This window comes from Equus przewalskii, chromosome 31 (genome assembly GCF_037783145.1).
Source record: "Equus przewalskii isolate Varuska chromosome 31, EquPr2, whole genome shotgun sequence".
Classification (NCBI taxonomy): domain Eukaryota; kingdom Metazoa; phylum Chordata; class Mammalia; order Perissodactyla; family Equidae; genus Equus; species Equus przewalskii.
In genome coordinates this window covers 7,793,222-7,811,127 of record NC_091861.1, presented here as the reverse complement: position 1 = coordinate 7,811,127, position 17,906 = coordinate 7,793,222, and the positions used below count along the sequence as shown (strand labels likewise).

Here is a 17,906-nt window from a genome sequence, read left to right as displayed (position 1 = left end):
ATCCGTTTCTCTGTCGATGGACGCTTGGGTTGCTTCCACTTTTTGGCTGTAGTGAATAATGCTGCTATGAGTATGGGTGTACAAACATCTGCTCATCTTCCTGCTTCGGTTATTTTGGGTATAGACCCACAAGCAGAATTGCTGGGTCAAATAGTAATTCTATGTTCAATTTTTTGAGGAACTGTCATAATGTTTTCCACAACAGCTGGACCATTTTAAATTCCCACCAGCAATGGGTGAGGCCCAGTTTCTCCCCATCTTTGTCAATACTTGTTATTTTCTGTTTTTGGGTTTTTTTTTAAGTTGTAGCCATCCTAAGGGGTGTGAGGTAGCATCTCATTGTGGTTTTGATTTGCATTTCTCTAATGATCAATGATGTTGAACATCTTTTCATGTGCTTTTTGGCCATTTGCATATCTTCTCTGGAGAAATGTCTATTCAAATCCCTTGTCCGTTTTTGAATCAAGTTGTTTGTTTTGTTGTTGTTGCTGAGTTTTAGGAGTTCTCCATATATTCTGGATATTAATCCCGTATTGGGTGTGTGATTTGCAAATATTTCCTCCTATTCTGTGTGTTGCCATACTATTAATTTTTTATGTTGAAGAAATGGTGCATGTTTGGAATTTTAAATAACGGTAATGTTTAAGAGAATTTGGCCTTTTCAAGCAACAGATAAAACTTTTGAGTTCTAATTTAAAATGTGTAATTAAGTAGCAGATTTAGATCTGTGATTTTATATGGAAATCTTCCTGAGTTTGTATGCAGTATTGGAAGATTTAAGCCTCACCATATTTATAAATTTAATTTATTAAAATTCTAAGAATTACTTAAAGTATGTGGAAGATGTATGGGTCGGTCAGATCAACTGAAGTTCTTAACAAGGAAATTAAAATGATACAATGTTTAAAGGGGTGTCATTGAGCAAGTAGAGAAATGCAACCACCTACGAATCCAAGCTCCCTGGAGAATGGCTGTCAGCATCTGCTAGATTAAGAAATATATGGAATGATATTTGCAAGTTGAGCTCAAATGCTTGATGAAGAAGTAGATCTTGAAATCCGTGACTGCAATAAGTTGAAGAATCATTTTAAATATAAGCTGAGTGTTGCTGTGCCCTTTAGGGGACTTTGCTGTCTTTTGTCCTGAGCCCAACAGAATCTAAGCCGCTTCCTCCAAACCCGAGTGCACACAGTGCCTCGTGTGTCATTTCCAAAGACCGCCATCGGGCCCCGTGGTCGAGACTGCCCCGCGTCCATGGGTTGACTCGGATCCCTCTCTTGCCCCCGCTCTTTAGTGCCCATCCAGCAGATATTGACAGGGTACCCCTGTACCCAGGCACTCTGCTGGGGTTGGGGCCATGGAGTCAGAGAGGACAGGGTCTTTGCCTTCACAGCTTGCAGGCTGCTCAGGGGCAATTACAGACCACGGTGAGGGGTGCTCTGAGGGAGGAGGCTCTGGGAGCTTTGTGAGCCCCCCCATGCTGTCTCAGAGTGCGAAGGAAGGCTTCCTGGAGGAGGTGGCATCTAAACTGAGACTTAAAGGGTGGCTAGGAGTTTGCCAAGTGTGTGGGGAAAGTGGTCCAGGAGGAGGAGGGAACAGCCTGTTCAAAAACCCAGAGACAAAAGGGCTGTTTTAGAGGCTGCAAATGTGGGAAAGCCTACCCCACTGGACCATCTCCAAGGTTCCTCAGGACACCACAGCGTGTTGAGTGTTTACAACACAAACCCTCTCACAGGGTGCAAGTGCTCCAGAGGGAGCGATTTCCGGCCCTGGGTCCATCCCAGACAGCTGCCTGCTGTGACTGAACCCACTGCGCCTCAGTCACTTCCCCAGGCTGGCAGCACCCTCGGCCCTGGTCCCTGCAGTGTGGAGCCCTCCTGCTGGGCCCACCTGCTCTCTGTCCAGCCCCCACAGTGCCAGCTGGCCGCCCCACCCCGGCCAGCGAGCCTTCAGCACTTCTCTTTTCCTGGCTCCCCAGGCTGGGGTCAGTCTAAGAGGGCATCCCTCCTTGCTCTCTCTCTGCTGCCATCCTCCTCCCTCATGTTTAGGCCTTTTCGGGGTCCTCTCTGCCCCTGCACTGACCCCTGTGCCCCGAGCTGCTCAAGCCTCAGCCTCTGAGCCCCAGCGTTCTGTCCTCGTCTCTACTGGCCTCATTATCGGGCTTCCCTGTTCCTGTCACTTCTCTGTTCTGTGATGAGCTTCACATGTCCGTCCTGGGCTGCCCACCACAGGGCGGTCTCTGTTCTCAGAGAGTCTGAGAGCAGGTGGCGGCCTCGGAGGCCTCGGTGGAAGCCCAGCCTGTCACCTCCAGAGAGGAGGAGGGTGTTGCCAGAGTCAGGGAGGTAGAGGGTCAGGGCCAGAACCTAGCTCTCCAGACCCCCAGCCTGTCTCTTTTTCCTTCGCCCCCGGCCGCTGTCCCAGCTCGGGCGCTGGGCCGTGATCCCCCATCCCACACCCTCCCCTCACCGCCCCGCCAGGCCCAGTGCTGCCCTCTGAGCCCTGCTCTGCTCCTCGATTCTGACCCAGCAGCCTGGGCATGGGGCATCTGTGGGCCCCACAGACCTGTTGAGAAACCGGGAGAGCGTTTCCTCCTCAAAGGGAAGGGGGGCCTCTTAGGGCAAATTAGGAAGTATGGGCTTTTAACATTTTTCTTAATTTTTAAAATTCAAAAAGTACGGAAGGATACTCAGTGAAAAGAAAATCTCCCTGGGCCCTTCCCCCAGCCACCAGCTTTTGCTTCTCTCATATGCGCTTGCAGGATGGCCCGTGCACACGCGAGAATGTACGCATATGTGCGCTTTTTCCCTAATTTCAGCTCAAAGGATAATGGGATAGAGTTTGAATCAAAAATAACCTCACGTCACGCAGCGTGTTCCAAAGGAGGTAAGATCCCATACTAAAATAAACTTTAGAATGAGAATAAACTTAGCAACATAGAAGGACACGCAGGATATATTAAGTGAAAAAAAGAGGGTTCCAAAATAGAATGAATGTAGAGGTCTATTTTTGTTAAAAGAAAGTTGTGTTCTCTAAGTATTTAAAATAAAGTCTGAATTGTCGCAGCCAAGAGGAGCCTAAGGAGACATGACAACTAAGGTAATGTGGTCTCCCAGATGGGATCCTAGAACAGAAAAAGGACATTAGGTAGAAACTAAGGCAATCTGAGTCATATTCCACTGTATGTATATACCAATATTATTCAGCCTTAAAAGAGAAGGAAATCCTACAGTATGTGACAACATGGGTGAACCCTGAGGACAGTATGCTGAGTGAAATAAGCCAGTCACAGAAGGACAAATACTGCATGATTCCGCTTCTATGCGGTATCTAAAATTGTCAGGCTCGTAAAGGCAGAGAGTAGAATGGGAGGTGGGGAAAATGGGGAGTCGCTGATAAACGGGCGTAAAGTTTCAGTTATGCAGGGTTAGGAAGTTTGGTCCGTTGTGTTACATTGTACCTACAGATAACAACAGTACTGTCGTGCACGTTTACACACTGTGAGGAGGGTAGATTCCATGTTCAATGTTCTTACTATCACAAAATAAAAAAATGAATAAAAACAAAAAAAAAGCCCTAAGGAAATCTGAATAACGTTCGGAGTTTAGTTAATAACAACGTTATCAGTACTGGTTCATCTATTGTAGCAAAATGTAACAAGTGTTCCATACCAACAGAAGGTGTTAATACCAGGGGAAATTGGGTCAGGGTGGATGGGAATGCCCTGTACTATTGTCACTATTTTTCTATAAATCTAAAACTATTTCAAAATATGAAATTTATTTTTTAAAAAAAGTCTGGAAGGACAACGCAGTGTTCTCTTCAGATGGTGAGATTATAGGTGACTTTTCCCCTTTGGTTTGTGTATTTTTTTCTGTTTTCTACCAGAACCTTAGCTAGACCGTGCTGTCAACGTCAGCCCTTGTGGCGGAGGGCTCCAGGTGTGACAGCCCCCTGGCTGGGTTGACCGTGCACACCAGGGGCTGTTGGGCCACTTCCTAGGGAGGGGCTCTCACAGGGACTCTGGAGGCCCCTGGGATCTATTCCGTTGCCCTTGCCTAGGATGGTACTCCAGGTGCCCAGCCCTCTACTTTAAAAAATTTCTCTATTGTCAAAAAATGATAAAGTACAGATGACACAAAAAGGAAGATGATTCACTTGAAATTCTGTAGAAAGAGAGAGCTACTTTTTACATTTTTGTAGTTTATCCTTCCAGACTTTGGAATCCATGTACTCACAGTACGAATATATGCATATATGTGAGGCTTTACAGAAGTTGGACCATGCGGTGGCTATGACTTGATAATTCACTTTTACTGCTTAGCAGTATGTATGGAACTGTTTTCCATGTTGGATAAATACATATTTACACTGTCATTTTAAATGACTGTATTGTATTCCAGTATATGGTTAAACTATAATCTATGTAATTGTCTGTTGCTGGATATAAAGAGCTTTTCCCCTAATTTGTAAATTATTGAACAAGTGGTCATTGAGCCCCGCCGTGGGCCAAGGGCTGCTCTGGGCTCTGGGAACACAGCAGTGCTGGTGCTCCAGCAGCCCGGCGCTGGCTGCACGGGTTCATGTTCTGGGGTGAAAGGGGCGTAACGACAGGATCCCCCTCACAGGGTGGCTGTGAAGGCTGAGCAGGGCACCACGTGGCTGGAGCCCGGGGGGAAGCGCTCAACCAAGGTTGCTGTTATCACTGTGATCCACCCTCTGGGGGCCCTCTGAGCCCCGGAAGGGGCAGAGCCTGGCCTGAGACCCTGAGGGCCGTCTTGGGGACTGCACCCTCTGCCCTGCCCTGACTCTGCTCTGTCCCCCTAGGGCTGGACATCCACTTCATCCACGTGAAGCCCCCGCAGCTGCCCTCTGGCCGCACCCCAAAGCCCTTGCTGATGGTGCACGGCTGGCCCGGCTCCTTCTACGAGTTTTATAAGATCATCCCGTTCCTCACTGACCCCAAGAGCCACGGCCTGGGCGACGAGCATGTTTTTGAAGTCATCTGCCCTTGCATTCCTGGCTACGGCTTCTCAGAGGCGTCCTCCAAGAAGGGTACGGGGACTGCTGGGGGCCACGGAACACCCTGCCTCAGCCACCAGTCCCTCCTGGGAGGATGAGGGGGCCGCCGGCGGGGGCAGAGGAAAGTCCCAGGAAGGAGGGTCTGAAACTGGAGGGAGGAGAAGCAAGGAGGGCATTTATGTCACACCCGAAGGCCAGCATGTCCTCTCAGGACCGGAGGAGTGCGGTGGCAAGGGACCAGGCCGAGTCACGACTCTCAGGGTCGAGGCCTCGACTGTCCAGTGCTGGCTCCGGGGCCTGGACGCTAGTGTTCCCCCAGGCTCATCACGCAGGGGCAGGTCCACCTCTGGGCCCTGCCGGTTCCAGGCTGACCAAGCCCCGCATGCTGTGTGGGCCCACAGAGGCCCCCCGGGGCTGGCCTTAGCCCGTCACCTGCCCTCGTAGCCTGGCTGTCCACTCACTCTCCCTCTCTACCAGGGCAGGCCCTGGGCACCCAGGATCCCTTCTCACCTCCTGTGAGCTGCTCTTAGCTCAGCCCGGGGCAGGGCGGGTATGAGGAACGTCACAGGATGCTGGGAGGACCCAGGGAGTGACTCCACGCTGTTCTCCTCCCCTCACAACCAGGCTTTAACACCGTGGCCACTGCCAGGATCTTCTATAAGCTGATGCTGCGGCTGGGCTTCCAGGAATTCTATGTTCAAGGAGGGGACTGGGGGGCCTTGATCTGCACCAACATAGCCCAGCTGGTGCCCAGGTGAGGATCCCTTTCAGGTGTGTGTGTGTGTGTGTGCGCACACAGCCTCTATGAGGCGGACATCTGTGCAGCGTGCAGGGTTATGCATGCCAGTCCCTGCCTGGGCATAGTCTCTGAGCCTTGGAGCACCCCCTTGCCAGGCAGGATGTTTGTGGGCCCAGGGGAGAGGAGGGAGGGGCCCCTGTCGTTCAGCTCCACCAGGGGCACTTCGACACGGATCCACCCTCCATTCGGTGTCACGCACGGTTGGTGCCTGTGGGCCAGATGCCCAGGCAGAGAGCGCCTGTTAGAGGAAGGGAAGGTCAGAGAGTGGACCTTTCTGATGGACCAAGCCCTGGGAGAGCTGACTGGAACTTTCTAGAAACTCTGTATTTTCTTCCCAACCCGCTCCTCCACCTCAGGTGGCCCCTCCAGAGGGGCAGATGCTGAAGGGGGCTGGCTCTGTGCTCCTCGGCCCGGTGGCCCCTTCCTCCTCTGTCTCTTCCCTCCCCCTTTCCCTGATGCCAGCCCGGCCTCACCTCGCCCCTCTCTGCCCTCAGCCACGTGAAAGGCCTGCACTTGAACATGGCTTTCGTTTTAAGAAGTTTCTACACCCTGACCCTTCCCCTGGGACGGCATTTCGCGGGGCTTTTCGGCTACACCCACAAGGATGTGGAGCTGATGTACCCCTTCAAGGAGAAGATATTCTACAGCCTAATGAGGGAGAGCGGCTACATGCACATCCAGGCCACCAAGCCCGACACCGTGGGTGAGCACTGGGGCAGCCCGGCCCCCGGCCTTCCTCCCCAGGGGGTGAGGGCAGGGCGCTGCCCACAGCTGCAAACTCCTGTGAAGAACTCGGGCCCCTTCGACCCATAGACTGCATCTCGCCACGGAAGTGAGTTGACGCACGGTCGTCAAGTCCCCAAACAACTCCATTTCGTGGATTCAATACTCCTCATGGTTTGACACTTGATTCCTCCATCCCTGAGCCTGCATCCTCCAGGAAGAAGCAGAAGGATGGAGAGCGATGGGGGAGGAGAAGCCTGGGGGCTTCCAGCTCTAGGACTGTGAGGGATGGAGAGAGGTGCCCCCGCGCCTGGGGAGAGCTCCCCATGACGGTGAGGGAGGACCCAGCAACCATTTCTGCCCCCAGGGCCCTGTTGAGGGATGATTACCTTAAAAAAAGATGAAAACACTTAAAAAGATACATTGATAAAAATACAGAGTCAACACATGTAGATTTTAACTCATTAATTAATAAAGGACCAGGTAAAACGTAAAACAGCACAAAGCAGTTCAAAGGCAATTAGGAACACTAAAATTAATTTGCTAATCGATGTGAAATTTGCCAAAATGCACAGACTAGTCATCAACTAAATCTGCACTGGACAGAATTTTTTCCTTTGAGCTTTTTTTTGAGATGTGACTGAGTGACGGCACTGTATATGTTTACGGCGTGTAGCATCGCGCCTGGAATTATGTATAACGTGAAAAGATTACCACAATAAGTTTAGTTTGCCTCCACCATCTCATATAAATATAAGAAAAAAAAGTATTTTTTTTCCCTGTGATGAGAAATTCTAAGATTTACTCTCTGGACAAAATTCATTTGCTTGTCTATGAACAAGAACCGTTTGCATTACTCTCAGTTTTCTACAATTTACAGAGTTGTCAAAGAGCTGGAGGACAAGAGCAGAGGGGACCCCAATAAATCAGATGACCCAGAAGGGTCCCCTAGGTAACTCCGAGTCCCACTCAGAGGACGCCCAGGAGTCGCTTTGCCCATTTCAGAGTCATTTATAAAGTTTTCATGATAGTCTCTCCTACACACGTTAGGAGCTCATGATAATAATCATACCGCTTTCTAAAACCAGATTTTTTTCTCTGATGATAAAAGTAATCTATGTTCAGTGTCAAAAAATTGAAACCTGCAAAAAGCACAAAGCGGAAAAGCCAGTCACCTGTGCCCTCTCGTCCGTCCCCACCGCCCCTCCCCCCGGCCTTCAAGAGACCTTGCGAACAGTTGGGTTGATGAATGTTCCTAAGTGGAATCTGTCCATATAACCAGCACTCACGTCAAGAAACAGAACATGACCCACCAGCCCAGAAGCCCCTGTGGCCTCTTCCAGGCACTACCCACCACCCCGCCCCGGGGTAACCACGCTCCTGACGTCTGACAGACAGTGGCCCTGCCTGTTTTTGCACTTTGTATGAAATGGCATCCTACAGTAGGATTCTTTGGAGTCTGGCTCCTTTTGCTCAGTCTTGTCTTCGTGAGATTCATCCGTGCTGGCGTCCCAGCCATTTTTAATGCCTGCCCAGTATTTTAGCTTAGGGTGGGTCAGTATTTACTTATAACTGATCCCCTATTTTAGACTTCTAGGTGGTTTCTCATTTTTCATTAATCATAGCATATAAACAAAAAGCCCACCTTTTAAAAAATGGCATTCAGATATAGTTCTCATTTGGGTCTAACAAAACCCAGAGTCATAGACCCTTCAGTTTGCAGGAAGCTGCCCCTATAGGGAATGAATCCCCATGAGGGAGTGGAGGTATTGTCCCTTCTATCGGGCCGAGGGTTAAGTAAGTGGGGCGCAGGAGTACCCTGAGAGCTGGGGCAGAGCTGTGCTCCGACTTGGGCTTCCTGCCACTCTGGGGGGCCCATGCCACCCCTCAGTCCTGACGCCCAGCTCCCTGGCCCCAGGCCTGAGTCGCTCCCTCGCTTCTTCCCACTCCAGGCTGCGCTCTCAATGACTCTCCCGTGGGACTGGCCGCCTATATTCTAGAGAAGTTTTCCACCTGGACCAAGTCGGAGTTCCGAGACCTGGAGGATGGAGGCCTGGAGAGGTGAGCCCCCACCCACCCCTGCTGTCGCCCCGTCCCGGCCGCACCTTCCTCACCATCACCCTCCTCTCCATCCTCATCTCTGGTGGCTTTATCTGGGTGGGACGGTCAGCAAGTTCCATGTGTTGTGGGATGACCCACAGATCCTTATCCTGTGACCTGTGTAGCCCTGATTTCTGGATAAGGAAGCTGAGGCACAGAGAGGCCTAGTGATTTGCTACAAGCCTCACAGCAGGGTCGTCCAGAACACGATGCAGAGCTGGAGGCTGTCTGTGCTCCAAACAGCTCTCCTGGGATCAAGGGGTCCAGAGGGCAGTGAGCGCCCTTTCACTGCCAAGAGGCGGTGCAGTCAGGACCCTGACCTCCTGAACCCCTGGTCCACAGGAGTGCACATGTGTGGAAGCCCATCCCAGAGGGTGGCTGCAGAAAGACTGGGGGGCGGGGCTGTCCCGCCTCCCGGGACCTTAGAGGCTGCAGCCTCCACAGCGTGTGACTCCCCGGTCCCTGCCTGACTCAGATTCATCAGGTTCAGCCCTGACCTACCTTCTCCAGGACCCAGGCCTCTCTGCATTCCTTCAGACATAGTGCTGGGGGTGGGGAATAGAGACTGAATGGGACCGGGTCCCGCCTCAGGGGTGGGACTTGTCTGGGCTGTGCCCCAGCCACAGCCCCTGGAACAGGGCCCGGAATACACTAAGTGCTCAAGAAATGTTTGTTGGATGAATGAACTCTAAAGACACATGCAAAGGACTGTGGGAGTGCAGAGAAAGAGGAGGGGAAATCACTGGGGGAATCTATCTGATCTGAGCCTTGAAGGATGAGTAGGAGTTTGCTGGGTGGAAAGGGTGGAAGAAGGGAAATTAGCCAGAGGGAAAAGCAGAAGCAATGGCAGCAGTGGTTAAAATGTAAGGTGTGCTTGGAAAAAGTGGGTTGTCTGGATGCTGGAGCAGGCACATGGGGCCAGACCGTGAACTTGTTCCCGCAGGCAGGTCCTCCAAGAGCCTCAGGAGCCCCCACCCTGGGATCTGTTTCTCCTCCCCACTGGGCAGGACCAGGCTCGATGGAGCGCCACCAGGAGCACCTTGGCGAGGGCCTGCCTGTGCTCCATGTGCACAGATACCTGGAGCCAGATGGGAGGCTCCCCGGCCTGCCCCCTGGGCCCCTCCAGAGCTCCTGCCCAGCTACAGGGAGCAGCAAAGCTCTGAGAGGGCACAGGCACAGTCAGATCCGTGTTCGGGAAGATCACCAACTGCAGCAGGTGCAGACTGTCGCTGTGGTTTTCAAGCTGCACTCAGAGCCACGGGGGAGGGAGGAGCATTTGGCCAACTCGATGCAAGCCAGTTCACAAGGTTCAAGTGTTTGTGGTAACTATTCAGGTTTCATTTGTCATCAGAATTGCATTTAAACAGATGCTCATTTTATCTCTGTTCCTGCTCTGTGCTGCTATAGCTAGAGATCCGGATTTCAGAGAGGAGGGAGTAAGGACTAAGAGGAATATATTCGTAAATATGAAGATGTCACGTGATTATATTCTTCATCTCTGAGAAGCCTCTCTTCTTACAAATTCTTCAGGTTCCACTAGTTAATATTCACACTTCCTGTCTGCCCCTGCTTTGCCCCTCAGACCCCCTGTCTCTGTCCCCGTCTTGAGCTGCCCTAGTTGGGAGCAGGGCAGAGGGGGACTGAACATTCCTTAAAATGTGGTTCCGAGGACGAAAATAGAATTGACCAACTGCATCTAAATGGCTGAAGCAAACAAGTAAATTCAGGAAATTGGCCATTTCTGGTAAATTGGCTTCTGAAGAACCAGCTAAACTAACCACCCGAGAGCTGGGGAGCAGCAAATGGTCTCTAACCCAGGCAGCGGGGACAGGAGCAGGGCCTCCCCTCCTGTGAGGGGATGGGTGGGAAAGGGCGTGAGGACAGCTGGGGCTTGGTGGGGCCAGGAGAGGGAGGCGTCCACAGTGACGGAGGTTTCTAACAGCTGCTGGGGCTGGAGATGCCATTCACCAAGCAGGGAGGAGAGGTTGAGGAGGGGAGCCCCTGTGAGTGGGTGTGTGTGCATTTGGATGTGGAAGTGTCTGCACACAGTGTGTGCACGCATGTGAGTGTGCACATGTGCGAGTGCACTTGCATGGATGAGTGTGTGTGTGCACGTAGTGTCCGGGGGGGCTTGGCAGAGATGCAGAGCTCATTTTGTCTCAGACCTGCTGAGAGGGAGACGCTGGCAGGATGTGCAGGAGGAGAGGTCCACTTGGTGATTGGACTCACGGATCTGGAGCTCAGGTGTGGGGTCAAATCGGAGCTCCGTGCTCTTGGTGAATTAGCAGTTGGAACTGTGGGATAGATGTGCTCAGACAGGGTGTAGACAGAGCAGCATCAGGGCTGCTGGGAGAAGCCTGACTGGCTGCAGGAGGCCCCAAAGGGAGAGAGAGAGTCCGGGAGGACAGCCCAGTGAGAGGCCCCCCCATGAAGCCTGGGCAGGGCTGTCGCAGGCGGACGGTTTCAGTGTCCACAGGGAATGGAGCGGGGCGGGGGGGCGGGCAGCAGAGAGAGGACGGGCATGGAGTCGGGGGGCGGGGGGGGAAGGCCTGCAGTGACATTTGGCGCTTAGACTGTGGGCGGTGGAGGGAGGAGGGGACCCACAGAGCTGGACCCGAGCAGGCAGACGGGGGATGAAGGCCCAGGACCAGGAGGCACCTGGTGAAGCAGGGAAGGGCCTGGGGGGTAGCTGCTCAAGGACTTGCGTTTCCTCAGAGAGGAAGGCAGGGAAGGGGGAGGCTGTGGGTGGGCACATGGCCATCAGGACCCACCGAGGGTTGGGATGCTCCGAGGAGGTGGCAGCAGAGACTGGAGAGCATGGTTGTAAGGGACCTGTCAGCTGGGCTGGAGTCCCCTCGGGTCTGTGGACTGTTGGGTGGGTCCTGGGTGGCAGAGGCCACAGGGATGAGGGCAGTGAAGGGGTGAGTGATGTCATGGAAGCTAGAGGGTCTGGGGTGCGTGGGGTTACTCCGGGGAGCAGGGCTGAGAATGGAGGAAGGTGAGTCGGGGGGGGGGACAGAGGGGAGAAGTGGAGGCCCAGGAGCTCATCCGGTGGGCAGCTGAAGTGGACGGATGGGGAGGCCATGGAGGGCTCCAGGGGGCTCTGGGTGCCGGGGGTGAGGGAGCTCAGCACCAGGAGAGGAGAGAGCCTGAGGGCGGGCAGGGCCAGGAGAACGTGGGGCTTTCCAGGGTCCGCAGACCACGTGCTCCAACGGTGAGGGCCAAAGGATTATTTCTTCCTGGACTGGGGGCCTGCCTGCTCAGCAGTGCCCAGGCTGGAGGAAAAAAGGGGTGTCCCACGCTGAGGGAAGAGGTCTCTGCAGGGTCCCAGAGCTCACTCCTGCGGTGACGCAGGTTTGGTGGGAGGCACGCTGACAAGCCAGAGATGGGAATAAAAATGCCCCAGGAGCCCCTAGTGCTGCCCTGCTGCTCCTGGTGCCTGGCCAGGGCCAGTCCAGGGGCTCCAAAGGCTGCTGGAGACAAGCGTCTGCCCAGGGCTGGGCAGGGGCAGGCCTGCCTGAGGATGCTCTGAGGACGGCCTGCACCGAGGGCCAGGAGTGGGCACCAGCTCAGAGCAGGGGCAGCAGCATCCTGCTCTCAGTCCTGCTGGACACTGGGCAGAGACCAGCCCAAAGCCCCTGGGTTCACCTGACCTCATCTGCTCCTTCCCACCTGGGCCGAACCTCTGGGGCCGGTGCGGGAGGGAGTCAGCTGACACCACCCAGGATGACGCGGACAGCCAGCGGTGCCTGCCTCGTATGTGGTCAGCACTGCATTACCTGTCGTCGTGGTGACTCTGGGACGAGCCTACCTGCGTCACAGGGATAATACCCCGACCGCAGTGTGGTCTGGGGAGGGAAGCGAGACAGGCAGGCACCTGGCACATGCTCCCAGTCTGAAGGTGGCAGCTCTTGTTTCTCGTACAACTGCCTGTGGCACTGAGAGTGGCCTTCCACTTCTGCTTTCCCAGGAAGTTCTCCCTGGATGACCTGCTGACCAACATCATGCTCTACTGGACAACGGGCAGCATCACCTCCTCCCAGCGCTTCTACAAGGAGAACCTGGGACAGGGCTACATGGCCCACAAGCACGAGCGGTGAGCGCAGCTGGAGTGTGGCCTCTGAGGAGGGGCCTCTGAGGCCGGGGCAGGGTCCACCCAGTTTTGCACTCAAGGGAGGGCACTTGATGCGGGAGAGGTACAACCTTGCCTGCGGTGTGCACAGGGTGCAGAGAATGAGAACCCCATCTGAAGAAGGTCGAGGAGCTCGGAGAAATCCCTGTGCCTTGAGAACTGGCTCACGGAGGGACAGGGGGCACCTAGATGTCATTCAGGCCTCCCCCAGGGCCAGGGTGCTGGCCTGGTGTGGCACTGATGGTCTGGGACTTCCCCAGCACCCTTTCCAAACCCCATGTGGAGACCCTCAGACGACAGCAAAGGGAAAGGTGCAACAGAGGCTGTCCCACCCACTCTGGGCCTGTCCTCTATTGCTCCCCTGCCTGGGCTGCCCTTCCAGAAAAGAGGGCCCTTGGTGGCTGGGAATTGAGGGGGGTGGTTAAACCCGGGGGCTATCCTTCCCTTTATGTCTTCCCTCGGGTGGGGAGCTCACCCTCCCCCAGGCCCTGAACCCTCTGCGGCGGGGACGGGGAGGGGGCCGGCCGCAGCCTTACCCCTCTGTGGGATCTTTGTCCCACCCAGGATGAAGGTCTATGTGCCCACCGGCTTTGCTGCCTTCCCGTGTGAGCTGTTGCACGCCCCGGAAAACTGGGTGAAGTTCAAGTACCCGAAACTGATCTCGTATTCCTACATGCCCCGTGGGGGCCATTTCGCCGCCTTCGAGGAGCCACAGCTGCTGGCTCAGGACATCCGCAAGTTCGTCGGGCTGCTGGAGCGGCAGTGACGCCCGCGTGGCAGGTCCCTCGCCGACCCCTGCCGCTTCAGCTGGATGCCCCCATTCTCCCAGGGCCTGCTCCCCGAGGGAGTGGGGCTGCCAAGGGGGCGGCCTCCCAGTTTTCTCTCGGTGCAGAGGCCCTTTTTCTGAGAATGAGTTTGCTTCTGTTCCCTGCCCACGCTGGCACCCCGTGCTCACTGCCTGCACGCGCACTCGCCCACCCCACCCCCAACACACACGTGTTAAGCAACGTGGCTTTGACGATAAATGATTTTACTTCCAAAAGTGGCTGGAACCAAATGATGGGCGCGTGCCGCCACCCCACGTGGGGCTCCCCTTCCCGCGGAGCCGGCGGGTCTGCATCCGGCATGGGGAGGGGGGTCCCCCGCCCTCGCTGGGAAGGGTAGGACAGGCCCGCTGCGGCACCAGGAAGCCGCTTTACCGCCTCCCAGTGCCCGGGGCCGCTGGGAGCAGAGGCCGAGGCTGAGGACCACGAGGCGGGGTCTGCAGGGGGATGGAGGACTCGGCCGCACTGCCGCGCCGACCGCGCCGACTCGCGCCTCTGGCGCCCCCTGGGGGCTGTAGGGAAGCGGCTCTCGCGCAAGCGCCCAAAGCGGCTTCCCAGCCCCGGGAATCACAGGGGGACAGAGAAGGCAACCGGCTGCCTGTCCTTCCTTCCCAGCTTACAGCTCAAGGGTGGTGCGCGGCCCTGCGCCCAACCCAGACACCCCTTCTCCTCTCCCCTGCCGGCCCTTGGCTCCGAGGAGGCCCTGAGCCCTGCACCCCCGCCCCCACCACCTTGGAAGGAGCAGACAGATGGGGTTGAGGGATGTAGACTGCACCCCAAGCACTCGGCTCTGACGAGATGGGAGAGGCTGAATCTCACCAGTCTGGCTGAATGGGCACTTTATTAGTGGTCCTCATTGTCCCTGCCTGCTGCAGGGCGACCCTGACCCAGCCACAGCTTCACTGGCAACATGATACAAGAACACAGACCCATAGCGGGATGCGCAGGTGCATGTGCAGCTGCAGGAGCCTCTGCAGCCCAGCACTGGCCCATTCCCTTCCTGTCCCCACAGCTCACTCCTGAGACGGGGGCGGGGTGGATGGTTAATACCCAGAGGGAATGAGCCCGGGTGTCATCTGGCCCCGTCTCAGGCCCGGGACTGCTGTAGGCTCTTTGCTCATCAGGCGCTGTGTGTGCCCAGAAAGGGTAGGTGGGGTCTGGGCACTCAGAAGGGAGGTTTTCCACTTGTTACTTTCTCCCTGGTACCTGACACAGTCATCAGAGGTAATGGGTCTGGAGGGGCACAATTCCAACATGATCGTGGCTAAAAATCACGGGGGACATCACCCCAGCTCGAGCTCGACGCTGGTGCAGAAGGTGGACTGGAAATGAGCACAGCCTCAGGCGACGGAGCTGCATGGACTCCCTTCTCGGCTGCTGTGACCAGAAAAGACCACCACCAACAGCAGTCCCACCCTCCCCCATCAGCCAAGGGCCTGAGCCCCTTCCTGGTCCCATCTGTTCAGAGCTGTGCGGCTGAAAGCAGGTGGAAAGAAGTCCAGGTTGGCGTCGGAGTCGAGCTGCTTCCCCGCCTCTGTCTCCTCACCTCCCAGCTCCTGGAGCCTGGCCCATCCTGAAGCTCACCGCCCTCAGGCCTCCTGGAGGGCAGCCGCCACCTCGGCCGCAGGACTCTGGGCCAGGCCCTGCCCCGGGATGGTCGCACTGATGTTGTGGATGGCGCCATAGGTCTGCTGCTGCTGCGGGGACAAGGCTGTTCTCTCAGAGGCCAAGCTGTTCAGAATCCGGGGCACATAGGGCTGCAGGCAAATGGGGTGTCAGTGCTCAGGTGGGGTGGCCACCAGATTCCACCCTCCCCCACTGCCCTCCCCTTCCAGCAGGGGGACACGAACAATGCTCAGACAGGACACAAAGAAATAACATCAACTTAGAACGTCGGGACCCAAAATATGCCAACGGCAGGATTTCCGAGCAGCCAGAGCTAATCAGAGAACACAGTCACTTACCCAGTTCTCGGGATCACAGAAAAGGAAGCACACTGATTTCCCAGAGAAAACAAAACCTTCCTAGCACTGCATTCTAGATTCCTCGCTTTATATAGGACACAGGTCTATCCATCTGGGACAGGCTTAGCATGCTGTTGGTGGAACTTCCGGGAAGCTGAATGGACCCATGGAAGTTACGGTTCCTCTCAGTCCCAGGCTGCAGCTGCCAGGCAGGGCAGACAGGCTGCGGCTGAGGGATGTCCATCATCCACCTGTCCTGCTCGTCCCTTGTCTGGTGCGCACATCACACCCAGGAGCCTCTGGGTAATGAATCCTTCTGAGAACCCTCTCCTCTGGGGCTGGTCCAAGGACAGACACTGATAAGAGTGCCTGACACTGGAAAGAACGCTGCTGCTGAGATGGGCCGCTGTCCTGGCCCTGGGTCTGTCAGGAAGCCTGCGGTCACAGCCCTGGGGTCCCATGGCTCCGCTTTCCTTTCCCAGCCCCGCCCTAGGAGCAGGTGCTGGAGGCAGGAAAAAGGGAGGATCAGGAAGGAAAGGAGTCCTGGTGTCTTCCTAACACGGCGCCCTCCTCCAAGGCAGGGGCAAGGTTCATTTGTTGAATTCAAAGGGGAGTTGGTGGCACCCTCTTGGTGCCAGGCAGAGGCCCTCCCACAGGCAGGGGCTGGGGAAATCTCATGATGGAGCTTCATCAGGCCAGAGGGCCTGCCATACTGCTTCTCCGAAGGCCGGCCCTCACCAGGCACTAAGCAGGCAGAGCAGACCAGTGAGCAGGGCAGAGAAACCAAGGGGGATGGGCATGCATCATGGTAAAACTAATTATCTTCTCAGGGGCAGCTGTGGCTTCACATACACGAGGTAAAACATCGAGCGGGACTAGGGAATCCTTGTAAAATGACACGAATTCAGAAACTTGCCTGCCAGGTGATCAAGGGACTTCTACCTTAACAAGAATGATCAGAGCATGTCTGCAGGCCCATGTGTCGGACCCTGCAAGGGCTCGGCGCCCAGGTGAGAACCACAACTCACTGTGAAGGGTGCAGGCACATTGCCTTCTGCCTCGCTTCCTTTGTCACTTGCTGATTCTTCTGTCTGCAGATAACAGCAAAAACTTGCAATGACAAACAAAACTGATCTTCCTCAACTAACACCCTCCAAACAAACAGACTGTTCACACCCAGAATAATAGAACCAGCTGGCACCAGGCTCCCAGCGGCAGCCCCAGAGAGGATGGGGCGGCAGTGCCGGGAGGGGGGAAGGGGTGGGGGCGGAGCTACACATAGGGGCAACGGCCCACGCCTTCCCCGGGGATAAATAAAACCCGGGAGAAGGCTGTTGATGACATGCTGACATGAGAAAGGGTGGAGGAGCAGGGGAGGGTGAACCCACCGTCTCCTCCCAGGTCGCCCTGGGCAGCGGTGGGGGAGGGGCTTTACCTTGTAGTTCAGAGGGGTGAGGTGCTTAAAGCATCCAAAGCAGGTGTAGGCCAGGCAGACGAGGATGGTGAGCAGCACGACCAGGAGGTTGAACAGGGTGGGGGGGGCCATCGGACCTGGGGACAAAAGGGTGCCAGCTTGGGGGGGGGAAGGGGCTGCCACTGGCCCTCACCCTGCTGAGGAAGAGGGGCCACCCTGGCGCAGGAGCCGTGTGTGACTGCTCCCTCAGGCAGGAAATAAAGAGAAGGAGTCCCCCCGCCCCCCTCCAGCAGCTGGGATGGCGTCTTCACAGCCAGGAGCACAGAGTGACCCATGAAGGGTGGCATTATCCCTGGCCAGATTTCAGGCCCTGGGACACCAAGTCAGTGGCTATTTGCCGACTTCCTTGCTGAGCCAGTTTCCTCCAGTCTCCAGTGTCCCCGGCCAGGTAGGATGGAGGCTCCCCTACCCGACCGGGGCCAAGTCACACATCTCTTCTGCCCTTTTCTTTTTCCCCGAGAGTGTCAGCTTTCCCTCCTGTGTGCCCCCACCCCCTCCACACTGTGAGGTGTGAGCACCTGAGCCCATCCACACCCCCAAAAGCAATCTGGACCAGCTTCCCATCTCCCCTGGTTCAGCCCCTTCATAGCTGATAAAGGGACTGTTTTCTCTCTAAGCCTGTCTGGGAAAATCGACCTGGCCTTCACCAGGGTTACACTTGAGCTTGGGCCAGCTCATAAACTGGGTTGTCAATCTGCACCCAATGTCAGTCCTCACCCTGAGTACCATGTTGTCATTGGACACCCAACCAGCCCTCATGCTGGTACCACCTTCTGATTGGATACTGAGTTGAAGCTATTACAGCAGTGAGGGATTTGAGTGACTGGCGTGGATGCTGGAATGTGAGGCAGCGGTCTGCCTCCTGCCCTCC

At 55.4% G+C, this 17,906-nt stretch overlaps 2 protein-coding genes across 16 annotated transcripts in view; one reads left to right on the top strand and one right to left on the bottom strand.

The window, feature by feature from the left end:
- The window catches only part of EPHX1 (epoxide hydrolase 1), a 53,867-nt gene extending 40,052 nt beyond the window's left edge, over positions 1–13,815 (top strand). For all 9 annotated transcript variants that reach the window (XM_070602685.1, XM_070602678.1, XM_070602677.1 and 6 more), the window contains exons 4-9: positions 4,825–5,052; positions 5,644–5,773; positions 6,313–6,521; positions 8,494–8,602; positions 12,612–12,737; positions 13,338–13,815. In XM_070602685.1, the coding sequence (XP_070458786.1) occupies positions 4,825–5,052; positions 5,644–5,773; positions 6,313–6,521; positions 8,494–8,602; positions 12,612–12,737; positions 13,338–13,539 (1,004 nt within the window). In that variant the 3' untranslated portion in view covers positions 13,540–13,815. The remainder of the gene's footprint in view (positions 1–4,824; positions 5,053–5,643; positions 5,774–6,312; positions 6,522–8,493; positions 8,603–12,611; positions 12,738–13,337) is intronic.
- A 604-nt stretch (positions 13,816–14,419) lies between these two features.
- TMEM63A (transmembrane protein 63A) overlaps positions 14,420–17,906 on the bottom strand; it is a 37,924-nt gene continuing 34,437 nt past the window's right edge. For all 7 annotated transcript variants that reach the window (XM_070602671.1, XM_070602670.1, XM_070602672.1 and 4 more), the window contains 3 exons: positions 16,997–17,112; positions 16,590–16,652; positions 14,420–15,354 (listed from right to left, as the gene is read on the bottom strand). In XM_070602671.1, coding sequence (XP_070458772.1) covers positions 15,187–15,354; positions 16,590–16,652; positions 16,997–17,112 — 347 coding nt within the window. In that variant the 3' untranslated portion in view covers positions 14,420–15,186. The remainder of the gene's footprint in view (positions 15,355–16,589; positions 16,653–16,996; positions 17,113–17,906) is intronic.